General features: G+C 37.6%; 1 protein-coding gene across 1 annotated transcript in view; it reads right to left on the reverse strand.

Annotated features, from left to right (window-relative positions):
- Positions 1–704: 704 nt before the first annotated feature.
- The window catches only part of eci2 (enoyl-CoA delta isomerase 2), a 100832-nt gene continuing 77934 nt past the window's right edge, over positions 705–23602 (reverse strand). The window contains exons 9-10 of the mRNA XM_028803946.2: positions 8567–8710; positions 705–3522 (exon numbers count right to left, since the gene is read on the reverse strand). Of these exons, the coding sequence (XP_028659779.1) occupies positions 3367–3522; positions 8567–8710 (300 nt within the window). The 3' untranslated portion in view covers positions 705–3366. The remainder of the gene's footprint in view (positions 3523–8566; positions 8711–23602) is intronic.

Here is a 23602-nt window from a genome sequence, read left to right on the forward strand (position 1 = left end):
TGCTACATGGTTGCAAGAGATGAATGCTATCCTGTGACCTGAGACAAAGACTGGAATCCTTCAGTACTGTCTCTCTTCAGAGAATCCTTGGGTACCGCTGGTTTGCTCACTGAGTCCCAAATGACGTATGTTACCTGCATTGTGAGGGAGTGTCAGTTATGGCACTACTGCCATGTGTCACAATTCCCAGAGGGTGATCCAGCTCACAGCATCCTCATTATTGAGGACCTGAGTGGATGAACAGGACCAAGGGGACAACCACGTAACACCTGGCCACTGCAGAGGGATGGTTATTTCCGGAGGGTGGGACCGGACCGCGTGTCTGCCTGGAGGGTTGCCAACTGGGATCTTGAGACATATCAGTTATAATTGGTGGCTGTCAGTTTTGTGAGTCCAGTTATAAATCATACAAGGCTGCATAGCATTATTTAAAACTGTTAACTAAAGGCAAGGCTAGGGCTAGCAGCCAGTCTTCCACTGCAACAACTTACCTTAAATTACTGTATATTTTTAATGCTTAATGAAAAGAAATACTTTGTTTTGGAATGAAAACGACTAACTAGTTCCAGAATCACTTAATGCAAACTGAAAGACAAAGTGTTTTCAAGAAAACATGCCAAATACACTTGATGCACTGGAATGTACTATTACCATTAACAAACATCTAGCAAAAAAAAACCACACACACACAAAGACGGGCCAAGGACATTCAGGAACATTTATTTAAAAAGTAATTAAAAAAAAAAAAAGAAGTATTATGTCATTGTGACATACAAGGAAATGATCTGAAAAGAATGTCTGATGTTAAAATGACATATTTAAAAAGGAACTGTTCCTTTTGGAACTAGGTTGACAACCAACAAAGCAGGAATGCATTTCCTGAAAATTAGGAATCTTAGCAATTAACCACTCACACATGAGGTGATTCGTTGGGTATGTAATTTAGGCACAATAATGCTAAAAACCCCTTAGTGCATAAGGAATTAAAGGGTAGCTTAGCTCATGTTACCTGCGTGCATTGCGACTTTTTTGTGTTTCTACAAAACCCCTCTTAACTGGCTACTTTTCGACAGAGTTAAAAAGTACTGCTTTGTTAACTCTGCACCTAAATCACCAGCCTAAAACCATCACTAGTCAATTGAAAAAATAAGTCAATTGACAATACTGCTAATCTAATGATTGAAAAGGTTTTGAACTTTCAGTGAGGTGAAATAAACTTGGAAAAAGTAGGTGTTCATTTGTTTACTGCATTATGTTTTGTTTACTTCTCATCACGTTTTACAAGTCAAATGCAAACAAAAAAATCAGACAGCGGTTGCAAATCAGAGCTGCACTTTTCCAAAGTGCACTTTCTTGTTATGCCTAACCCCAAACCTTGTGTTTCATCAGCCTGTGAATTTACATGTTGATAGGTACGCATATCGGGGATATCCACTGTCACCCTGAAGCTTATCAACACTAAACTCACAGTTACTTCCCTTTTGACATACTGTATTGTCAAAATGGCTCAGATGTAGACATCATTGGTACTTCTGGACATTTTGCCACACATATCCGGAAAAAAATCCTTAGTAACTGCAAAATCACCTAAAGATTCAATGAAGAGAACATTTATGGCACGTGTGATTAAGCTTTTAGCTAAATAATGTGTGAGATTAGGTTTGGGAGGTGGTGGTCAGAGATATCATCACAGAATTCATCTGATATTCGTCTGGTTAGGTTTTCTTTACTGCAGCTACACTATCTTTCCCTAAACATACACAACCAGTGATAAGTTTCAGAACAGTTCAGTTTTTATGGAAATGCATGCAGTTTAACATATTAATGTTTCATGAAATCAAGGCATACAATAAATAAACAAAAGCAAAGGCCCATTTGTAATATTCTAAAAAAACTTTTTTCAGCTTTTGCTAACCTAGTCCATTCATTGCATTTCAACTGATTTTAAAAAAAAAAAAAAAAAAAGCTGAGGTGTTATGAAACTTTTGACTGGCAGTGTATCAACCCCTCCAATTCCTGCCCATCCTTGTCTTTCTTCCTGCTCAACTCCAAATAAAATTGCAACACAGAAAATATCTGTGAAATACTCAAACTTTTAAAGAATGCAGACATATTAACTTACAAATGTGTAATTAACCGATTAAATTATGTAAATACTAGGAAATTCCCTCCCTGCTCGCTTTGCTCGCCAATCCCCCCGGCCTGTGCTATGCGCTAGCCACTTCACGTCTCTGCCGCTTGTGTTGTGAAAAGGGGGACTGAACGCACCCCAAGGAGACACGGTCGCTCCTCCAAAACACCCTCTTAAAATGGTGATACAATGGGAAATAGTTTTTTTTTTTTTTTAACCTCTTCTTTGCTCAGTCAGCTGCTGGCTTGCTGCTACAGCCATGCTGCGTGATCTGCATCTTGCACAGCACTTAGAACATTTAATAGCCTATACAGCAGCTGTCCTACTCTTTGTCTTTTACTTCCGGCTCTGGGCGTGGTTAAATCTTTTGGAACAAAGTCTTGTCTCGCAGGACGCGAGTTCTTGATATTTTTTAGTTTATAATTTAAAAATGGAATAAGAATCTGAGAATCTAACAGCATCACATTAAAGTCTGATAAATTCTGAAAAGAATGATATCAAACATATATATGTAGGTTTTAAAATAAGCCAGATTTAAAGCATGACAAAAAAGTGACATAAAATTGTTGCACAAAATCGTTGCACTTTTAGGCTTAGGATTTTATATATAGAGAGTAGATAAAATATCTTACAAATGTATTAAGATTATATTATTTTAATGATGAAATGCATTAAGTGTAAATTCTAAATTGTTCAGAGAACCGTTGTGTCATGAATTTAATGTATTCTGCGTCTGTAATTATGGTCAGTTCAAGAGGCAGCCAGTTTAAGAGACACTTGGTGATTAATGTGTAGGTTGGAAAGCTCACAGAAGGATTTAATGGATTTCTTTAGTTAAGATGGGTTTTGAGAAACACTTGTAAATTAACGATCGAGGTTGCTGGTGTTGTAATAGTTTTGGAAAATGCACTCCCATTACAGCTACCTTTGTGTTCGGGTGCATGACTTAGCAATATACATTGTATTAATGTATTACAGTTTGGATGTAAAAATGAACCAATTATAGCAGTAGCCTAACAGTAATCAAAAGCCTGATGGCTACTTTTATTCAGTTATATCATAGTTGTTAATTACTCAGATTATTCAAAAGGCACATAAACCATAAAAATGCATATCATTATGGGAAATAGCTATAGTTCTTCCTTCTGATTGGAAATCACCTAATTATTTACTATCAATATTTTCTACGTAGTAATACAAAGCACTGTATAAAGCAGTTACAAACACTTTTCCAATTATAGTTTTGCTTTATTTTGAAAGAAGCTCATGATGGCATTGACACATTCATCAGAAGTCCACCTTTCCACCAGTCTTTCACACTCTTGGGTATTCACTTTATGAAGTTTTTCCTTCTCCACTTCTCTGATTAGCTGCTTTGAATAAGCCAGAGACTGAAATAGCAAAGAAGTTTCATCAACAGTAATAATTACTTAAAACAACACTTTTTATCACAGCTGTTAATAAACATTAACTTATGTATAATTTTACATTATACTATATTTGGAAAAAATGTACAGTAAAAAATTTTTCCTACTTTTAAAATAATTAAAGCTTAGATCCAACAAATATTACAAATATAGTTAACTTTATAACTGAACTCCTAAATATCAAGTCACATTTTCGGTCCTACTATTCTTTATCAATTTTTAAGTGTTTATGTAAAGGTTAAAGTGTCAAAATGCATCTCCCACCTAGGCCTAGTTTGCTCACTTACAAAGAAATGAACAGTCGTTAATTTTTATGGTAGTTTCATTTTAATGGAGAGAGACTATTATCAACCAAAAATCCAGAAGAAACACATTACAGTGGAACCTCGGTTTGCAAGCATAATACTGTATGTTCCGGAAACGTGCTTGTAATCCAAAGCACTCGTATATCAAAGCGAACTTCCCCATAAGAAATAATGGAAACTCAGATAATTAGTTTCACAACCCACAAATATTTATATAAAATTGATTAATACAAAATATAAAGTAAAAATATGTAAAACAAATTAACCTGCATTTTACCTTTGAAAAGAATCATGGCTGGTGTGAGGGAGACAAGATAGAAGAGGAGGACGAGGGTTATTGTGTAGGCCAACTTTCACTCTAACTAACGGAATCACTGCTATTTGTTGGTTCACTGGAATCTTTCTTTTTTTGCAACTTTAACAAGGAACCTATCCAATGACAGTTGCTTTTGCCTGAAGAGTCACAACACTTGGACACAAACTTAAAAAAATGCTTGACGCACTATAAGGTTTCTAAACTCTTTTGGGATTCCCCTAAACAAAATGGGATGATGCAGAAGAGCATCCTGAAGCAACCACAGGCTCCCAACGCTGTACAAGTTCACCTAACGATTGAGGTAGCTGGTGTTGTAATGGAAGAAATTGATTGTGTGAACAGGTGTGCTTTACATACATAAGTTGAGATCAGGAGTATCTGAAATTGATTGATTGTAATCTATGGGCACACAGCCAATCTGTGGTAGCCAGAATTCTGGGTGGGTTGTAGAAGATCAAATACTTATTTCTCTCAGTGACATGCAAATCAATATATAACTTTTATGTAATGTGTTTTTTCTGTATTTTTGGTTGATATTCGGTTTCTCTCCATTAAAATGAAACTACCATAAAATTAGAGAGTGTTCCTTTTTTGTAAGTGAGCAAACTAACAAATTCAGCAGGGGATCAAATAGTTGTTTTCCTCACTATAAAACCCCAGTAATCTGTGACTACTCATGATGGCAGACATCATGAAACTTATTCTCTCCCCTAAGAGCAAAATGTATATTATTTCTGTGAATAAATGAGAACATCCAGCCATTACTAACTTGCTTATATGATATAGACTAGTTTGTGTTACAGTAGCTATAGGAAATTTAGCGTATTATTTGCTAAGAAATAAAATTCCAGTGTAAAGCACTGTGGAGAATAACATGCAAATAATTGTGTACCACTGCTGGAAATCAGACAAAAAATTTAGTTGGAAACAGAGCTACATCTGCTGCACTCGGACAAGGACCTTGAGGTTTCTAGATGGTATATAAGAAATCTTCAAATTTAGCAATGTAAATATACATTACACACACCATTTGCTTTAATGTTTTTTTTAGGTTTTTAAGAACTATAATGTGGAGACAGAATTGCAGATCATTTTGGCCTGGACTTTACGCATGGCCTTTAGGGACTACGGTTTACAGTTTGCTCTATAAATGTTTAGTGTACTTTAAAAAGCATGTGCAACACTATGGCAATTGTACACTAGGCAGATTTTATGTACACAAGAAAACTCAATATTAGTAAATCTTAACCATAAATTTGTATTTTTTCTCCTTTGTGCCCAATTAAGTATACATTTGCAGGTTTCAGGAGGAAAATACAAAGAAGATAGATAGATAGATGTAATATATTATGCCACTTTCACAGGTTTAGTTTGCAGAATATTCTAAAAGGCATTCATGAGTAATACATTTCTGTCGCCCTATCTTAACTAATACTGCATTTGTTTAAATAAACCTGGATTTGCATCTTAGATAGATAAATAAACACACTATATATAGTGTATAGTATATATTCTCCTAATCAAAAAATCAAGGAATTCACTTTAGCTTTGTTTCGACAGGATAAGGGGGTGTTGGTGTTTTAAGTACAAATATGAGAGCAGTGTCAGCTTGGTGTTACAAAGTTGGTAAATGCAATTTTTAAAAACATAAAAACTTAAGTATAATTGATTAAATGTAGTCTAAATTAGCTTGTTAAAAGAAAAAAAAAGAATCAGTATCTTCCTTGAATATTCACTGTCATTTGTATTTGTGTCTGCTCTGTGTTAGTGCTCAGTGTTTTATCTATATAGCTTGCTTCTTTTGAATACATTTAAGACATAAAAAAGGCATTTTATATTTAAATACAAAACTCAAAAACAAAATGAGAGCAGAACAGAAACAGATTTTTAGAAGCAGCAGCTTAAATACAATCCGTAATCTATTGAGAGATGGAAAAATATTGTATTCAAATACTAACAAGATGAAAAAACAGCATACAACAACTTAACTCTTTTAGGGCTAATTTTTTTTTTGTTTCTTTTCTCCCAGGGCTGAATATTTTTCCAAAAACTAACATTTTTTAAAAAAGAACACAAAGCAATTGTTTAACATATCAAATCAACAAAAATATTTACTTTTGACAAATGTTACTGTCTTGCATGTTGTATGAGCCTGCATACTCTATGATTTCACATACATATCACATACATTTTACACAGCAAAGTCCTGCAAAGTCTGATCTCGCTCAAAGCAGCCAATTTCAGTCATTGCCACATTGCACTCCTTACAATGTGTGTTGCTTTGGTGCCTACTTTTCAATTGTCTGTTGCTGCACTTTCTCACATATATTGTTAGTGTGTACTGTAGAGAGACAAGTCACCCATTTGCCATCGTGCCATGCCACTGCCACCAAGTTTTCTGCCTGCATGAAAACCATATTGTCACCTCTTTCATCTTCTGAAACTTTATGAACTTTATGCATGGCGTTATAGCCTGGCTCACCCCATGGGATTTGCTTCTATTTATTACAGAAGTGAATAAAACTTTGCAGCATCACGTACCTATCACCACGCTGCATAACCTGTCCAAAGCCACCAGGGGACAAAGCACATTTGGACCAATGCTCCCTGAAGTTATATCACCAGTTCTGTCCCATCTCGATTTGTAATGCCACAGCACGCTTCATCTCGTCTTTTGTTGTTGGTTTCCACTTTGAAAAACGAGAATGCGATGCAACCGCAGCCCGCGATTCAAAAAATTTCTCTGCCTACCTGTTTGTCTTGTCTGACAGTAGCTCAAAAGCAGCATCAGGAGAGAGCAGCCTGAAGTACAGCAGCTGGTGATCTGTCATGTCCAACAGCAAGCCATGCCGTCTTGTGAAGTCCTGTAGCCAGATCGGCTCTCAACGGATCAATGTCTGTGTATTTATCCCACGCAAACCTTGCCATAGATGCATCGGCTGCGCGAAGGCACTCAACTGGCAGCAGATCCGCTGGCGCGGCATCGGCTGGTGTCTGATCAGCTGATGCCGGCTTCTCACTCTCTTGCTCGATCTACTGATCACTGCCAATAAAGTCCGATTCTGAAAAATCAGAGTCCGACTCCGCGATAATGCGCAAAACATCGTCTGCCGAGTGTTTTCTTTTCTGCACTCGCTTCGCTCCCTTGTCACATGTAGATGCCATCTTGCCATTGTTTACATTTTGTAACTCACGCACACGCAAGGATTAGTTGCCGAGTCAACGAGTCTAGCATTCCTCCAAGCACAGAGGTAATGCCTGTGACGTGACAGTGAGATTTGTCACCATTAACAGCTGATTGTCGCCCTCTATCCCTGGATATCGACTTTTGTCGACATGCGCCCTCAACCCCTCCTGTCGACAAAAGTCGACATCCGCCCTAAAAGAGTTAATGAAGGAATTTAAAATAAGAGCAAAAACACCATAAATAAATAAATGTACCATATGTACAAAGGTTACTTTATTCAACTGAATCAAGCACAATAGACTACTTCAATATATATAATAATATTTATGTTGTATTCTTAAAAGAATGAAGAAAGTTTACAGATACAAGAAAAAATATATTTAAATTAAATTCACTGGGAAAATTTGTAATTTTTTTCATTGGATGAGAATATAGCCAACAATTGGCTGCTGTAAGAGCTTATTCTTTACGATGTACTTTTGGTTTTGTTCCCATGATACTGTTAAAACCAGGGCTTAAGAGTCGGTAGATAAATTCTTTGACTTCGACTCCTTAGTTTCCGGTACTTCTGACTCCGACTCCTCTGTATTTAATATGCTAATGTATTTTCCATGTTGATTGAAGGAATGCAACATACACGTCACTTAACCACAGAACTACTGGCTAGGAAGCTGACTCTCTACCGTATTGGCCAGTTTAAACAAAAGACAAGAACCCCTGAACACACATCAGGCCATAGTGCACAACTCCACCTACATCATTACACTTGTTTACACTCAAATGAACTTGTTAAACACATTACATCTGAAATAAAATGAAAACACTTTTTTGTAATGTACCATAATCCAGATTACAATATGTGAATGTCAGGTTGTATAATAGCTCAGCTGAACTTCACACTAGTAGTAACACAACTATGCACTGGGCTTTATTCTTACATCAGAGAAGTACTTAATTCTGACTATTGTTTGTGAAATGGGACATTTGAACTTGATTTTTTTTTTTCATTACAATTTAAATTTATTAGGAGTTGGAGTTGGTACATTTTTGCCGACCGACTCCAGATATACAAAACTGTCTCTGACTCCGACTCCACAGCCCTGGTTAAAACAGCTATCAAAGATAGCATAGAACATGCATCAGTTAAAAAATAGCTTAAATATTCATTCACATTATTTTGAAATATAGTCTGAGACCTACATTTTTTGGAAGAGTTGCATAAGCTTTGACTCTGGCCCATGCCTCCTTCTGAAAGGTGCTGTCAGGGAAGACTTCTGTGACCAATCCTAGGCTACATGCTTCACGAGCAGTCAACTTTTTGTTAAACAAAAGGACTTCATTTGCCTAGGTGAAGGAAAAAAGGCAATAAATAATGAATAAACATTCTGAATAACTGAACAACAAAACATTAGTTTGCTCAAAAATCTGTAGAACAGAAAACCATCCTTGTAAATATTAGAAGGAAAAATAATTGTATTTCTTGAACAAAGATTAAAAAACATGTAGACAGTAGCAAAGATCTTGAGCAAAAAAGAAATTATGTTATTAAATGTTAAACAACAAAGAATTTTCATAGTTAATGACATTCAATAATAGGATTTGGTCTCAAGCAATTGATTGGTAGCTTTCAGAATGGCTAAAACCCACCTTCTTGTACTTGTCATGAAGTTATCAAGCCATCCGGTGGGCAAAACTATGACAAAAGTATTTAAAGCACCGTGGTATTAAAAAGTGTTCCTTATTTGCAATTTCAGCAAGAAAGAATCCCTATAAAATTCAGGCACTGAGTAAAATATAAGTGAAATTCAATTATTTTGCACATAATGAACTTTCCACTTTACATATGCATGATACAGTAGAACCTCTGGTCACGAATGTTTCTGAACACGTACAAATCGGGTTACGATCAAAAAGTTTGCCAAAATTTTGCATCTGTTCACGGCCATACATTCTTGTGGCAAACAAAAACACTGGCGGCCAGTTTCCCTATGCACGTTCGTACGCACCAATGATTTGCCACTCTCCGTTTCCCATTTTCTTTTGTTTGCATATACGGGGCCTAACAAAGCAGCTGATGTTGCAAAAGGAGTTATGTTAACCAAGCAGAGGCCTCAAGTGCTGGAAGAGGTGGAAAAACTGTTGCTAGTGTGGTTGAACGAGAAGCAGCTTGTAGGGGATAGCGTAAGCGAGCCGATCATATGCGAGAAAGCCAGGAAGATTCATAGCGATTTGCTGAAAAAAAAATCCTTCTTCGAGTGGCAAAGGTGAGGAATTTAAAGACAGAGGATGGGTTGAAAAGTTTTGCAAGAGAAGTGGTATTTAATTTTTTTTCCCTGTGCTCATAAAAAAAGTGTTTACAGCGAGCAGTTCATAAGGGTCAAGCACAAACTCTTACAATGTTAGTTTTCTCTGTTGTTCAAGGTTTTCTCAGTGTTATTCAATGTTTTTACATTTAGTTTACGATTACACTGGGCATTCTATGGTATAATTAACTATTTTTGTGCTTAAAAAAATATATTTTGTAGCAGTAGAGGCTTTTATCGACCTCTTGAACCCTCAGGTACCACGCCAAACACCAGGTAAAAGTCCAAGACTCTTTATTTTTATAATAATACAGTGCACCAAGCACCCTCCACTCCACACTACTCATATAATCAATAAACCAAATACAAATACCAATCTTCCTCTCCCAGACTCATCGCCACCCTACCTCCCAACTCAGCTCAGTGTCGGGGCTTTCCCAGAGTCCTTTTATACCCCCTGACCCGGAGGTGTTCCTGCCCAACAGTCCACAAGTCCTTATTACTTCCGGGTCAGGGTGAAAGTCCTTTTCTTCAACCTGGAAGTACGTCAATTCTCCTGTTCATGTGACCAGGACGTACTTCCAGGTTATAGGGCACATAACAGTCCGACAGCCTCCCTACAGTGACTCCTGGTGGCCCCCATGGTATCCAGCAGGGCTGTGCATACAAACCACAAAGTCCATGAGGCCCTGCTGGAATTTGGGGAACTTCCATGCTGTCGGGAGAGCTCCACCTGGCGGCCTGGGGGTGAGGGCCGGAATATTTAGCTGGCCATCCACCACAATTTACATACAGTTCCTACGGTCTGGAATAGGTTAATTGTATTTACATACAATTTTATGGGGAAATTATGTTCGGGTCACGTCCAGAGTTTCGGAATGAGGTACAGTCCTGACCAGAAGTACCACTGTACATGGTTTGCCAATCAAAGTTATTAAATAGGCAATCAATGTCAAAGTGTAAAAAGGAAAAAGTTTCCAGCTCTTCTGGCAAGATTATATAATGCAGTGATAGGTTAAAGGGGGCTTTAAAATTTCAGATGCTGGTAATGGACAAAGACTACATGTTAAAGGATATTTCCAAAAATTATTAATGCCTACAGTCAACAATACGCTCTGTTATCACATGAATCTACCCAGCTCCAGCTTACATATTCAGGCAGTGTTATTTCCGTTAACAAAAACTAAAAAGAGACAAGCTGACATCATCCTTACAAGTTGAACTGGAAGACGTTTGTTGTGCTACTGTGTGAAAGTTAATTAAAATACAAATATAACTCAACACTAGAATTACCAGAGTCTACAAAAAAACTCGTAGATCCGGCCCACCTTAAAACCGTTCTCACCTCTCTTTTGTCTTCTAAATGTGCCGATTAAGACGAGCCAGCATGCAGCCGGCTATTCCATCCCCCACCGTCGCAGAACGTTCACTAAGTTTTCCCAGCTCATGCCTTGTTTGATTATCTGGGAGTGACTGAACTGCTAGAGTTTTAGAGTGGAAATAATAAATCGTTATTTGGAACACACGCATTTCATGTGTGTTCCGTTTCTACAGTAATCTGTGTAAACACATTTTTAAAACAGAAACATTTTTCATATTTTAGTAGTAAATAACAAAATGTAGGCATAAACTATATAATATATGAAGCCTGAAGTCCAAAGATCAAGTAAACACTTTCACAAAAGGTTAAAGAAAAAACAACAGTTCCCATAGAGTAGTGATAAGATTTGCTAACTTGTAATCAAACGTCCCCGGTGTAATCAAGAGTCCCCGGTTCGATCCCGACTTCCTCCTATATTTGCTATTTTCAGCAATGAGCTGCTCTTATTGTTAATATTATACAGTACACACATAAACTTGGTTTGCGTCTGTAACACACGGTGTACATTTATAGGACCTGTAAAAGTTTCCGGTTTTTTTTTCACTTTTATTCTCTCTAAATCACGATCACGATACCATACTAAGTCGCGGATAGTTGACACACACTGCTCAGCCAATCAGTGCGCAGCAGGCCTGTTGCACCTTAGAGACCCGAGTTCAATTCCCTGTTGGAAAGAAAGTGGTATTTTTTTTTCTTTTTAACCATATAAAGTGGTATGCACTGTCAGTCAGTCAGATCGTTGTATATTCATGTGGGATGCTCCTTTTAAAACATTATTTTTAACAACTGAGACTGCAATTAACATGAACAAGTATCTTTATAACTGTTATCTATACTAATTAATAAAAGGCAAAGCCCTCACTGACTCTGACTGACTGACTGACTCATCACTAATTCTGCAACTTCCCGTGTAGGTGGAAGGCTGAAATTTGGCAGGCTGATTCCTTACAGCTTACTTACAAAAGTTAGGCAGGTTTCATTTCGAAATTTATCGTGTAATGGTCATAACTGGAACCTCTTTTTTCACAATATACTGTAATGGACGGCAGCTCGATGGCCATGGGAGGAGGAGTTGAGTGTCACGTCATCACGCCTCCCACGTAATCACGTGAAAAGACTGTGAACGCAGTAGGGAGAAATGAAGGAGGAGCCGCAAACAGCGAAGAACAAAAAATTCATTAAACAATTGAGAAGGGAGCGAAACAATAAGAAGCGAGTGAGTAAAGCATACAAGCATCTTCATAAGGGAAACAAAGCACGGTGTAAAACGTAAGTTTAAATTAAGTTTATAGAAACGCTCCCGCTGCGGATTGCAATAACATATCGAGATAAAAGTTTAATGAGAAGACACGAGGTATAAACGAACCACACGCTGTAGCGCAACGTTAGGCTTCACCTCTGGCGCTGACGTTCGAGATTCGATTCCCGAGAGCGAATGCAGTGAGTGTGTACGCCTGATGAGTCCAGAATTAGGGAGAAACACGTGTCGCATACTCTTTGCAATATTTGAAAGTAAACTATTAAAACCATTCTATGATCTGCTTCTCGCAACTGAAAGACGGCACATGGCGGATGTTGGCCGACTTGCTGACCGCAACGTTAGGGGCTTCAACTCTGGCGCCGCAAACAGCGAAGAACAAAAAACTCATTAAACAATTGAGAAGGGAGCGAAACAACAAGAAGCGAGCGAGTGAAGCATACAAGCATCTTCATAAGGGAAAAAAGCACGGTGTAAATTGTAAGTTTAAATTAAGTTTATAGAAACGCTCCCGCTGCGGATTGCAACAACATATTCGCGAGATAAAAGTTTAATGAGAAGACACGAGGTATAAACGAACCACACGCCGTAGCGCAACGTTAGGGGCTTCACCTCTGGTGCTGACGATAGAGATTAGATTCCCGAGAGGGGATGCAGTGAGTGTGTAAGCCTGATGAGCCTAGAATTAGGGAGAAACGCATGTCGCATACTCTTTGCATTATTTGAAACTATTAAAACCATTCTATGATCTGCTTCTGGGAACAGAAAGATGGCACGTGGCGGACGTAAGGCGACTTGCTGACAAACCACAAGCGTGACCTGGCAGGTAACCACCCATACAATCAGATTGTGATTCAGAAAACGAATGCCACGAATGTAATTACCACGATCTACATACTGTCAAATAAACGAAACACACGCCGTAGCGCGACAGCTGTGAAAAGGGAGCTTCACAAAAAAACAGATCCTTAACAAATTGTTATTGGTATATTTTCGATCCGTTTAAAAAGGTTTTCTTTTCTTCTTAATAAAAAATTAAAAGCAGTACTTCGCCGCAACGAAGCGCGAGAATTTGGCTATATATATCTGCTTCTCGCAATTAAAAGAGGGCACGTAGCAGATGTTAGACGACTTGATGGCCAAGCATAAGCGTTACCTGCCAGGTAACCACCCATACAATCAGATTGTGATTCAGACTAGGAATGCAATGAATGTAATTACCCCGATCTACATACAAGGCGAAAGTCTTGCAACATTCAAAGATGATGGTTTGGGATAAGTACACCATGGAACATAAAAGAGCTTATGAAGCCTTGAACTGAAAAAAGCAAGAACTCAGAGATCGAAAAAAAAAAAAAAAAAAAAAAAAAGGAGGTAATGTCATTTTACTCGCTGTAGATTTTAGTCAAACATTACCAGTTATTCCACGAGGGAGACCCGCAGATGAACTCAACGCGTGTTTAAAATCCATGCTTCTCCCACGGTCGGTTATATGTCGCGTGTTCTCGGGTAGGTACACCAAAAAATGTATACATTTAAGCCTGTAATGGGCAAAGAAAAAATGAGGTATACCCGAAGGCACTGCAGTAGTACTCAATGTAACTTTACTTCTTAAATGTTAATGTTTTACTGTTTAATAATTTATACTCTTCTTATATGTTGTTCAAATTCTTTTATCAAAATACCAGTGACAGCACAATGCACGATAACATGGAGTGAATACACCATACGCATCCGCCCACGGCCGCCCTGGTGTGCACAGATAGGAGTTGATTCTACAATAAAATAAAATAAACATAAAAAGAGTAATACAATCATCACCCATAAAGCGGATAGCAGACGTGACGTACTATATGTGTACCAGATTTCAAGTCAATAGGTGAAACGGTTTGCGACCTACAGGTGATTTAAAATCCTGGACAGACAAACGAATAGCCACGGTAGAAAATTATAGAAGAAGATTTTACTGTTTAATAATTTATATTTATATGAAATGTGCTTCTTATATATTACTTCATATTCTCATATGATAATGATGTTAATGTTGTTTATATTGATTTCTATGTTATTGTAAGTGCATGTATGTGTGTATATATATATATATATATATATATATATATATATATATATACAGTGGTGTGAAAAACTATTTGCCCCCTTCCTGATTTCTTATTCTTTTGCATGTTTGTCACACAAAATGTTTCTGATCATCAAACACATTTAACCATTAGTCAAATATAACACAAGTAAACACAAAATGCAATTTTTAAATGATGGTTTTTATTATTTAGGGAGAAAAAAAATCCAAACCTACATGGCCCTGTGTGAAAAAGTAATTGCCCCCCTTGTTAAAAAATAACCTAACTGTGGTGTATCACACCTGAGTTCAATTTCCGTAGCCACCCCCAGGCCTGATTACTGCCACACCTGTTTCAATCAAGAAATCACTTAAATAGGAGCTGCCTGACACAGAGAAGTAGACCAAAAGCACCTCAAAAGCTAGACATCATGCCAAGATCCAAAGAAATTCAGGAACAAATGAGAACAGAAGTAATTGAGATCTATCAGTCTGGTAAAGGTTATAAAGCCATTTCTAAAGCTTTGGGACTCCAGCGAACCACAGTGAGAGCCATTATCCACAAATGGCAAAAACATGGAACAGTGGTGAACCTTCCCAGGAGTGGCCGGCCGACCAAAATTACCCCAAGAGCGCAGAGACGACTCATCCGAGAGGTCACAAAAGACCCCAGGACGACGTCTAAAGAACTGCAGGCCTCACTTGCCTCAATTAAGGTCAGTGTTCACGACTCCACCATAAGAAAGAGACTGGGCAAAAACGGCCTGCATGGCAGATTTCCAAGACGCAAACCACTGTTAAGCAAAAAGAACATTAGGGCTCATCTCAATTTTGCTAAGAAACATCTCAATGATTGCCAAGACTTTTGGGAAAATACCTTGTGGACTGATGAGTCAAAAGTTGAACTTTTTGGAAGGCAAATGTCCCGTTACATCTGGTGTAAAGGGAACACAGCATTTCAGAAAAAGAACATCATACCAACAGTAAAATATGGTGGTGGTAGTGTGATGGTCTGGGGTTGTTTTGCTGCTTCAGGACCTGGAAGGCTTGCTGTGATAGATGGAACCATGAATTCTACTGTCTACCAAAAAATCCTGAAGGAGAATGTCCGGCCATCTGTTCGTCAACTCAAGCTGAAGCGATCTTGGGTGCTGCAACAGGACAATGACCCAAAACACACCAGCAAATCCACCTCTGAATGGCTGAAGAAAAACAAAATGAAGACTTTGGAGTGGCCTAGTCAAAGTCCTGACCTGAATCCAATTGAGATGCTATGGCATGACCTTAAAAAGGCGGTTCATGCTAAAAAACCCTCAAATAAAGCTGAATTACAACAATTTTGCAAAGATGAGTGGGCCAAAATTCCTCCAGAGCGCTGTAAAAGACTCATTGCAAGTTATCGCAAACGCTTGATTGCAGTTATTGCTGCTAAGGGTGGCCCAACCAGTTATTAGGTTCAGGGGGCAATTACTTTTTCACACAGGGCCATGTAGGTTTGGATTTTTTTTTCTCCCTAAATAATAAAAACCATCATTTACAAACTGCATTTTGTGTTTACTTGTGTTATATTTGACTAATGGTTAAATGTGTTTGATGATCAGAAACATTTTGTGTGACAAACATGCAAAAGAATAAGAAATCAGGAAGGGGGCAAATAGTTTTTCACACCACTGTATATATATATGACAGCAACACTCATAACAATGACAACACAATTACATTGACAATCATGTTACGTTATTTTTAAAATGTTTCCTTTACTTTTTCATAACCTCTTTAACACACTACTTCTCCGCTGCGAAGCACGGGTATTTTGCTAGTTATATAATATATATAAAAACAGCTAAGGGGATAGGTAAATAGCTATAGCGCGTCTTTATTTGATCCAAATAAATAACATGCGAGCTGATTTATTTACTTATCTTCTTACAGCATAAAGTCACAAGTGAACTGTTGAGCTTCCTCTGTTTGATCGTCAAGGGCATGCTCACAAATTACACGTGTAATTCCACGAAAAATACCTGCTGACACTTTAGTACGCGAGCAATGGTACAAGAATGCAGTTAGACTTTTTTTGGGCACATACACCACGCTAGTGTTTAGATCTGGAAGGTGTAGCGTTGGCGAGCTCTGTAAGCCGTGCTGTTTCTTTGAAGGACAGATGATTGGCAGGATGACGCCGGACTTTTGCCTTTACGCCTGGTGCTGCCGCGTTGTTCTTTTATGTGAGTCGACATTTCTTGCGGGGAGGGCTTCTGTTTTCTCTGATCTGAGTTCACCTCTGTTATAGCGCGTCTTTATTTGAAAACAGCAGTGTCAGATCGGGGCGAGCGTGAACGCTAACTTTGACAAACACTATAAATTTACAGCGGTTGTTACAGACGTAAATCAAATGTATGTTTTTATTGTATAATATTAACAACAACAGCAGCTCTCTACTCAAAACGGTAAACTTGAGAAGCTGCTAGCATCGAACCCAGAAGCTCTTGATTGGGAGTCAGCAGTTGTGTGTGGGAACTGTTAACATTTGAATCTGATGATTGTATATAAAACCGTGTAAGAACTTGTGCGCGAACGAGACTGGGAAAACTGTGGACGTGGATGTGAGTGGTGTGTGTGACTGAGAATGACTGGTGTGAAGCCTGAAGTCCAAATATCAAATAAACACTTTCACAAGTACAAGTATAACAGAACAAGTGCGCTTTTATTCATGAATATAACTGAAGAAAAATGAAAGCTGGTTGTGGTAAGCGGTTGATGCGACTGTTTGCGTGGTGCAATGCTAAGAACTGCTGACTCCCAATCAAGAGCTTCTGGGTTCGATGCTGGCAGCTTCTCATGTTTGCCGTTTTGAGTAGAGAGCTGCTATTATTGTTAACATTATACAATAAAAACATACATTTGATTTACGTCTGTAACAACCGCTATAAATTTATAGTGCTTGTCAAAGTTAGCGTTCACACTCGCCCCGATCTGACACTGCTGTTTTCAAATAAAGACGCACTATAACAGAGGTGAACTCAAATCGGAGAAAACAGAAGCCCTCCCCGCAAGAAACGTCCCCTCACATATAAGAACAACACAGCTGCACCAGGCGAAAGGCAAAAGTCCGGCGTCATACTGCCAATCACCTGTCCTTCAAAGAAACAGCACGGCGTACAGAGCTCGCCAACGCTACACCGTAAAGATCTAAACACTACCGTGGTGTATGTTCCCAAAAAAAGTCTAACTGCATTCTCGTACTATTGCTCGCGTACTAAAGTGTCAGCAGGTATTTTTCGTGGCATTGCACGTGTAATTTGTGAGCATGCCCTTGACGATCAAACAGAGGAAGCTCTGCAGTATACTTGTGACTTTATGCTGTAGGAAGATAAGTAAATAAAGTAAAACTAGTAAAACTAAAAAAGAGACTAACTTTGACAAGTACTATACATTTACAGCGGCTGTTACAGTCGCAAATCAAATGTATACTTTTATTGTATAATATTAACAATAAGAACAGCTTACTACTCAAAACGTTTATTTTGGAAGACTTTAAGACTCAAACCCAGAACCTTATGAGTTGGAGTCGGCAGCTCTAACCAGTATACTACCCAAGAAGGCAGGACAGCAAGCAGCACTAACCTGGTTTCTTTTTCTTCGGTTATAGCCTTAGAAAAAAGCGCATTTGTTCTGTTATACTTTTATCTTTTGTGAAAGTGTATAAAGATATTTGGAATTCAGGCTTCACACATTATACACTTCATGCCTACATTTTGTCAATTACTACTAAAACATGAAAAACGTTTCTGTTTTAATGATGTGTTTACTGTGCATAGATCGTTGTAGACACGGAACACACATGAAATGCAAGTGTTCCAAATAACGATATAGTATTTATAAAAGGTGTCATTTTGCATGACTTCTCACTCTATACAGCTCTAAGCAACTGACAAGTAGGTAAGCAGACTTGAGCTGAGAAAACTGTGTGCCGGTGGAGGGATGTGATAGCAGACTGCTTGTTGTTTGCTGCTTATCAACACATTTAAAGGACAAAAGATGCTGATGGAGAAGTACGAAGCATTTTAAGGTGGGACAGATCTAAGAGTTATTTCGTAGGCTCTGGTAATTCTAGTGTTAAAAAGTATTATAGAAGCTTAAGAAGGCAGAAGGTATTAAATAGAAGAAGTAGTTCTTTATTCTATTACTTGATTAATTTTACTAATTTATCATTTAAATTTAATTTAAAAAAAAAAAAAAAAAAAAAAAAAAGCTGAGTTAGTCCTTCTTGAAGGATATATCTGCAGGAGATCTAGGCTGATCCAGCACCTCGAGCTCAGGGTCACTACACTAGAGGAGTAGTTGACCAATCTGCGTTGTAGTAGAGGACTGACTGTGTAACGGCCGACCCCTTACCCAGCCGGCAGCTACACCTCCAAGACCTGTGGCCTGGATAATTTACTGAGATGAATCTAACTATCAAGCCGTACCTCTAACAAAGTACACTTTTCCCCCACAATCGACGGTGTAAATATAAACTCACAAAAGCAGATATGTAAAATTATACTGATTAAATGTAAATGAAACAAGACAAAGGCAAAAATAGAAAGAAACATATATAAATATAAATATCTCTCCACCACATCAACAACGAGACACCACCATATATAAATACAACAAAACCCTCCTTTGCCTCTGTAACATAACAAACAACACGAATAACAAAAAATGAATGAGATACGGAAATGATCGTGAACTTGAGTCCGGTTATAAAAACTGTCCTGAATACGGTTGACTGAACTAATGATAAATGAGTTGTTTGAATTTCCCAGAACAAAATGGAGCAGCCTCACTGTGAATCCTCGGTGCGTGGTGAATGATAAAGTCCGACCCTGGGGTCTCTCGTGATGAGGGTATTGAAGTAAGTCCGGCGGATTGAAAAACAAACTGGATGAAAATGCGCGATGTAGAATACAGCAGGTAAAGATGGCTCGTGGTCGTGAAAGTGAAAATGAAAAAGTCTCCTTCTCTTCTCCTCTCTCTTCTCTCCTGATGGCTTAAATAGTCCTGTGATGGCTGAAATTAATTAATTGTGAACAGGTGTTTTCCAGGTTTGGGGACGGCATTTACTGCTACACACACATAAACAGCAAACGGGACAATGGAAACGAGACGCATTCAGTACTGACATTTGACAACACTAACTATGTAGCCCCGCTACAACTGACCTGGCCCATATGTTGTTTAGAGAGATACCATGCAAACAGTCACAAGCCAAAGGGTGTGCACTGTTTGGAGGAATCAATCCTGGAATTGGAAGTTTCAAACGGTTTTCAGTTCCTTGCAAAGCAGGACGGTGTCTCTGAAGATTCTTGAGGTGATAAGCAAGCATGAAGAGCGCCAATGGGCCAGCTATAAAACCAGTCCCCAGAAAGAGAGAGGCTGTGAAATTATTAGGGGGATTGAAGCATAGGTTTGATCCAGAGACAGAGTATCACACAGTGTTGCCTTTCAGTTGCACAGGCAAGAGACCTCCCTAGAAAGGTTGATAGCCTCTTGGCCAGAGTGGGGATGGATCCAGCTGCCATTGTCCACATTAGAACAAATTAGATAGGGTAGTCTGTCAGTTTTGCAATACATATTTAAAGAGTAAGGTCCCAGGCTGAGAAACAGAACTGACAAGACAGTCTTCTCTGAAGTTCTAAAAGATTAGAAGGCTTAATTTGTGGCTTAAATCTTAGTATAGGATAGAAGAGTATATAGGTTTATAGGGCATTGGGATTCCTTTTGGAGCAAAAGAGACCTGTTCCGCGGTAACAGTTTACATCTAAACCACAGGGGCACCAATGTATTGGGGAGGTATATGAGTAGGTTAGTCGAGCAAGTGTTAAACTAGGGAATTGGGAGGCAGGGAGTTTAGGACAGGCCAGGTTAACAAATGTACATGAGGAGATGAACAATGGTTTAAAACAAGTAGGCATGGTAACGTAAATTTTAACCTAAAAGCTAAGTGCAAAAGTAAAATAAACAATAAAAATAGCTTGACTTAATGGATGAGCCACATCTTAGAGAGGACATCTGAATTCTTCTGTAAAGCAATAGGGAAAGAGGTCTTATTTTAGGAGCATGCTGTAGACCCTTTAATGCAGACATAATTTCAAAACACATCTTTTTAATTATTGTAAAAAGGCAAGTTTACAGGGGGATAATTATAGTCAGAGGGATACCTTAACTACCCAGATATTAACCGAGCCAACTTTGTAAATGGTGGATTACAAGAGCAGGAGTTTTTAGACATAATCAGTAAATTTTTTTTTTTTTTTTTTTTAAACAAAATACGTTAAAGCAACAATGTGGAAGGAAGCCCGACTAGATTTAGTGTAATAACCAGGACAGAATTGAGGGTGTTGTGGTAAATTGAACTGCTGGGGTCAGATGATCATAATTTAATACAATTCTCCATGTTGAGTGTGTATGCAAAGACTAAACTGTTAAGCTTAACTTTCGTACGGAAAATTTTAAAAAGATCTGTCAAAGTCTAAAACAGATGAACTGGGATAAGCTTTTAAGCATGGAGACCTTCAAGGACCAGTGGAACAGGTTTTAAAACATTTTACACATAATGCAGGACAGGAACATTTCAAAAATTGGAGTTAGTAGGAAATAATAAAAAAAAAAAAATCTGCAGTGGGTAAATAAGAAGATAAAAAAAGAATCTGCAAAGGAAAAAAAAACAGTTGTATAAAGCATACAAGAGTAATAACTCTCGTGTTGATCATAGGAAGAGGGAGTATGACAGCATGAAGACAATCATTAAGAAGAATATTAGGGAGGCAGTTACAGAGAAATATTGCAGATAAGGTGAAAGATGACCTAAAGAGACTCTTTCAGTATTTCAGTATAAAAAGAACAGTCAAAGAGGAGGTGAAGTAGGAATAGTATACAAGAATTAAAATATACAGACTATAACTAGGTTTTGTAATTTTAATTTTCACCATGCTAGTCTTTGTGCATAATGTAAATGTGAGCATGCAATTGCCAGAGTATTTATTATATAGTATTTAAAACCACACAGCTGTAACAGTTTAGAGTTGAGCATTAATCTGTGCACGTGTGAAGTACCCCATGCTTCTGTTACCCAATCTGTGGATTCCACTGGTCATTTCATCCATCAGTCAGCTTTCTAATCTAGTGAGTACAAAGCCACACCATTTTGTCAATTACTTATTCCATGGATTTCACTGGCCATAACTGACTGTCAGTTGCAGGTGCTTTCTTGTCAGTGAATGGCAGGCAGCTTCACCAATCTTCAATGAAAAGGCGCTTAAGTTAAAACATGCTACATGTAACTTTAGAAGTTGGAGCTAAATAGTTTGAAAATTTGAGCCATGGAGGATTTGTCAATCTCAGAGAGACAACACACACACTTTAAATTCGGTCAGAATTCAGACTTAAAAAATAATGTTACCTATATATACAAAAGGTGGTGGAATTTTAGCAATTTCAGCCTTATTTTCACACATATATAGCTTGTTTGCTGACAGCACCTTTGCAGTAACAGATTAAGCAGATGTATATCATGCAATCAATGCTATTAACTGAGCTGACATTACATGGTACATGTATACTGTATTTTTAGTTATAATTAGGTTATTAGTACAGATACGTTAATGTGGGCAGTGCTGTGTCACGAATTGTAATTTTTTTTTTTTAAAAGAGCAATGATATTTTGTTCCACATATTCCAAATACTTATGTTACTAAATCAAGTATTTCTTCTTAAATGTCATTCCATACTTATGCATATGGCATGATGTCACTATGTACACACCCTTCAAATAAAGTGTTACTGAATTTTGTCAAGTTATATTAATGCTGTCTATGCATGATTAAGTAATTTCCAAAAATGCCACCACTTCAAATATATCACACTGAATTGGAGCATTGTGAATCTGAATCGAATTGGGGCATCAGTGCTGACACCCAGCCCTGCTGCAGACTGCAATCTTGACATGTCAATTAAAAAAAATGGTATACTTACAGAAATTCAGAATAAATATACAGTATATTGAAAAACTTTCATCTCTGTTTCTGCTATTATTGTTACTGACATACAGTAGTTCATGTAAGGACTTCAAAAATAAGCAAAGTAAGAATTCTCTGAAGCAAAAAAAAAAAAAAAAAAAAACACTTTCAAAGTTTCAAAGTGAGTAGATGCCATATGCTCAGCATCAGTACATATCAAAAATAAACATAAAATAAAAGTGTATATGTGCAGTGATTTTACTGCTTGCATACAGAATCTCAAAAAAAGGGTGTTTGAAATTAAATAAATATGTTCTTAAATCTGTTGAAGGTTTAAGTAACAAATGACATCAAATGACATCATTTGACAAGTATAACATGAATGATATACAATTTGACAACTATAAAGAAAACTGTTTTTACACATGCGAAACTATTTCTGTGTGGCCATTTTTGGTGAGTAATGTAAAACTAAACATATGTGACAAAAACTAAACATTAATAAAAATAAAATCTAAATCTAAATAAACCCTAAAAAGAAAAAAATATCTGTAGCCACTTATGCACAAGGTTTCATGATGCAGGACATTGCCACATTTCAAAGTTGTTTATGTTGCAAAAAACCCACAACTCAATCAAAAGCAGTAACGGTATTTTTAAATACCCAAGGGTGTCTTGTTTAAATAAATCATAAATTAACATATTGTCTGCTTTCTTTCATTAGTAAAATATAGTATGTGATTTGCACATGTATATGCAGGGGCAAGCATTCACAGCTGAATGAATCTGCTTTTATCAATGATTCCACCTATGCCCCAGCACATAGAGTGAAAGACTTGCCTCCACTAGACAGCTGAGTTTCAAATCTTTTCAATGATGCATAGTTGTCTGTAATTGGTCACTTTTCTACATGTCACAGCCATGTATAAAAGACAGGAAATACATTGCTTGTGTGACAGCTCATCTTTACACATTTATACACATTGTTGCACACAGACTAAAGTGAAAGTACATGCAGATTGTTTGGTTGATTTGCAATTAGACTTCAAGTTTGTACTGGGAAATGTTTTCTTTTTTTGAAGAAGATGGTGACAACATATGGTTGAGGAAGTCCTAGAAAAGTTACAAAATGCTAATTGTAACAGCCATTTCCTAGTTACATAAGAAACATAAATGTTTTACTAAATGATAGTGCATAATCTATGGGAAGTTCC

This window comes from Erpetoichthys calabaricus, chromosome 6 (genome assembly GCF_900747795.2).
Source record: "Erpetoichthys calabaricus chromosome 6, fErpCal1.3, whole genome shotgun sequence".
NCBI lineage: Eukaryota > Metazoa > Chordata > Cladistia > Polypteriformes > Polypteridae > Erpetoichthys > Erpetoichthys calabaricus.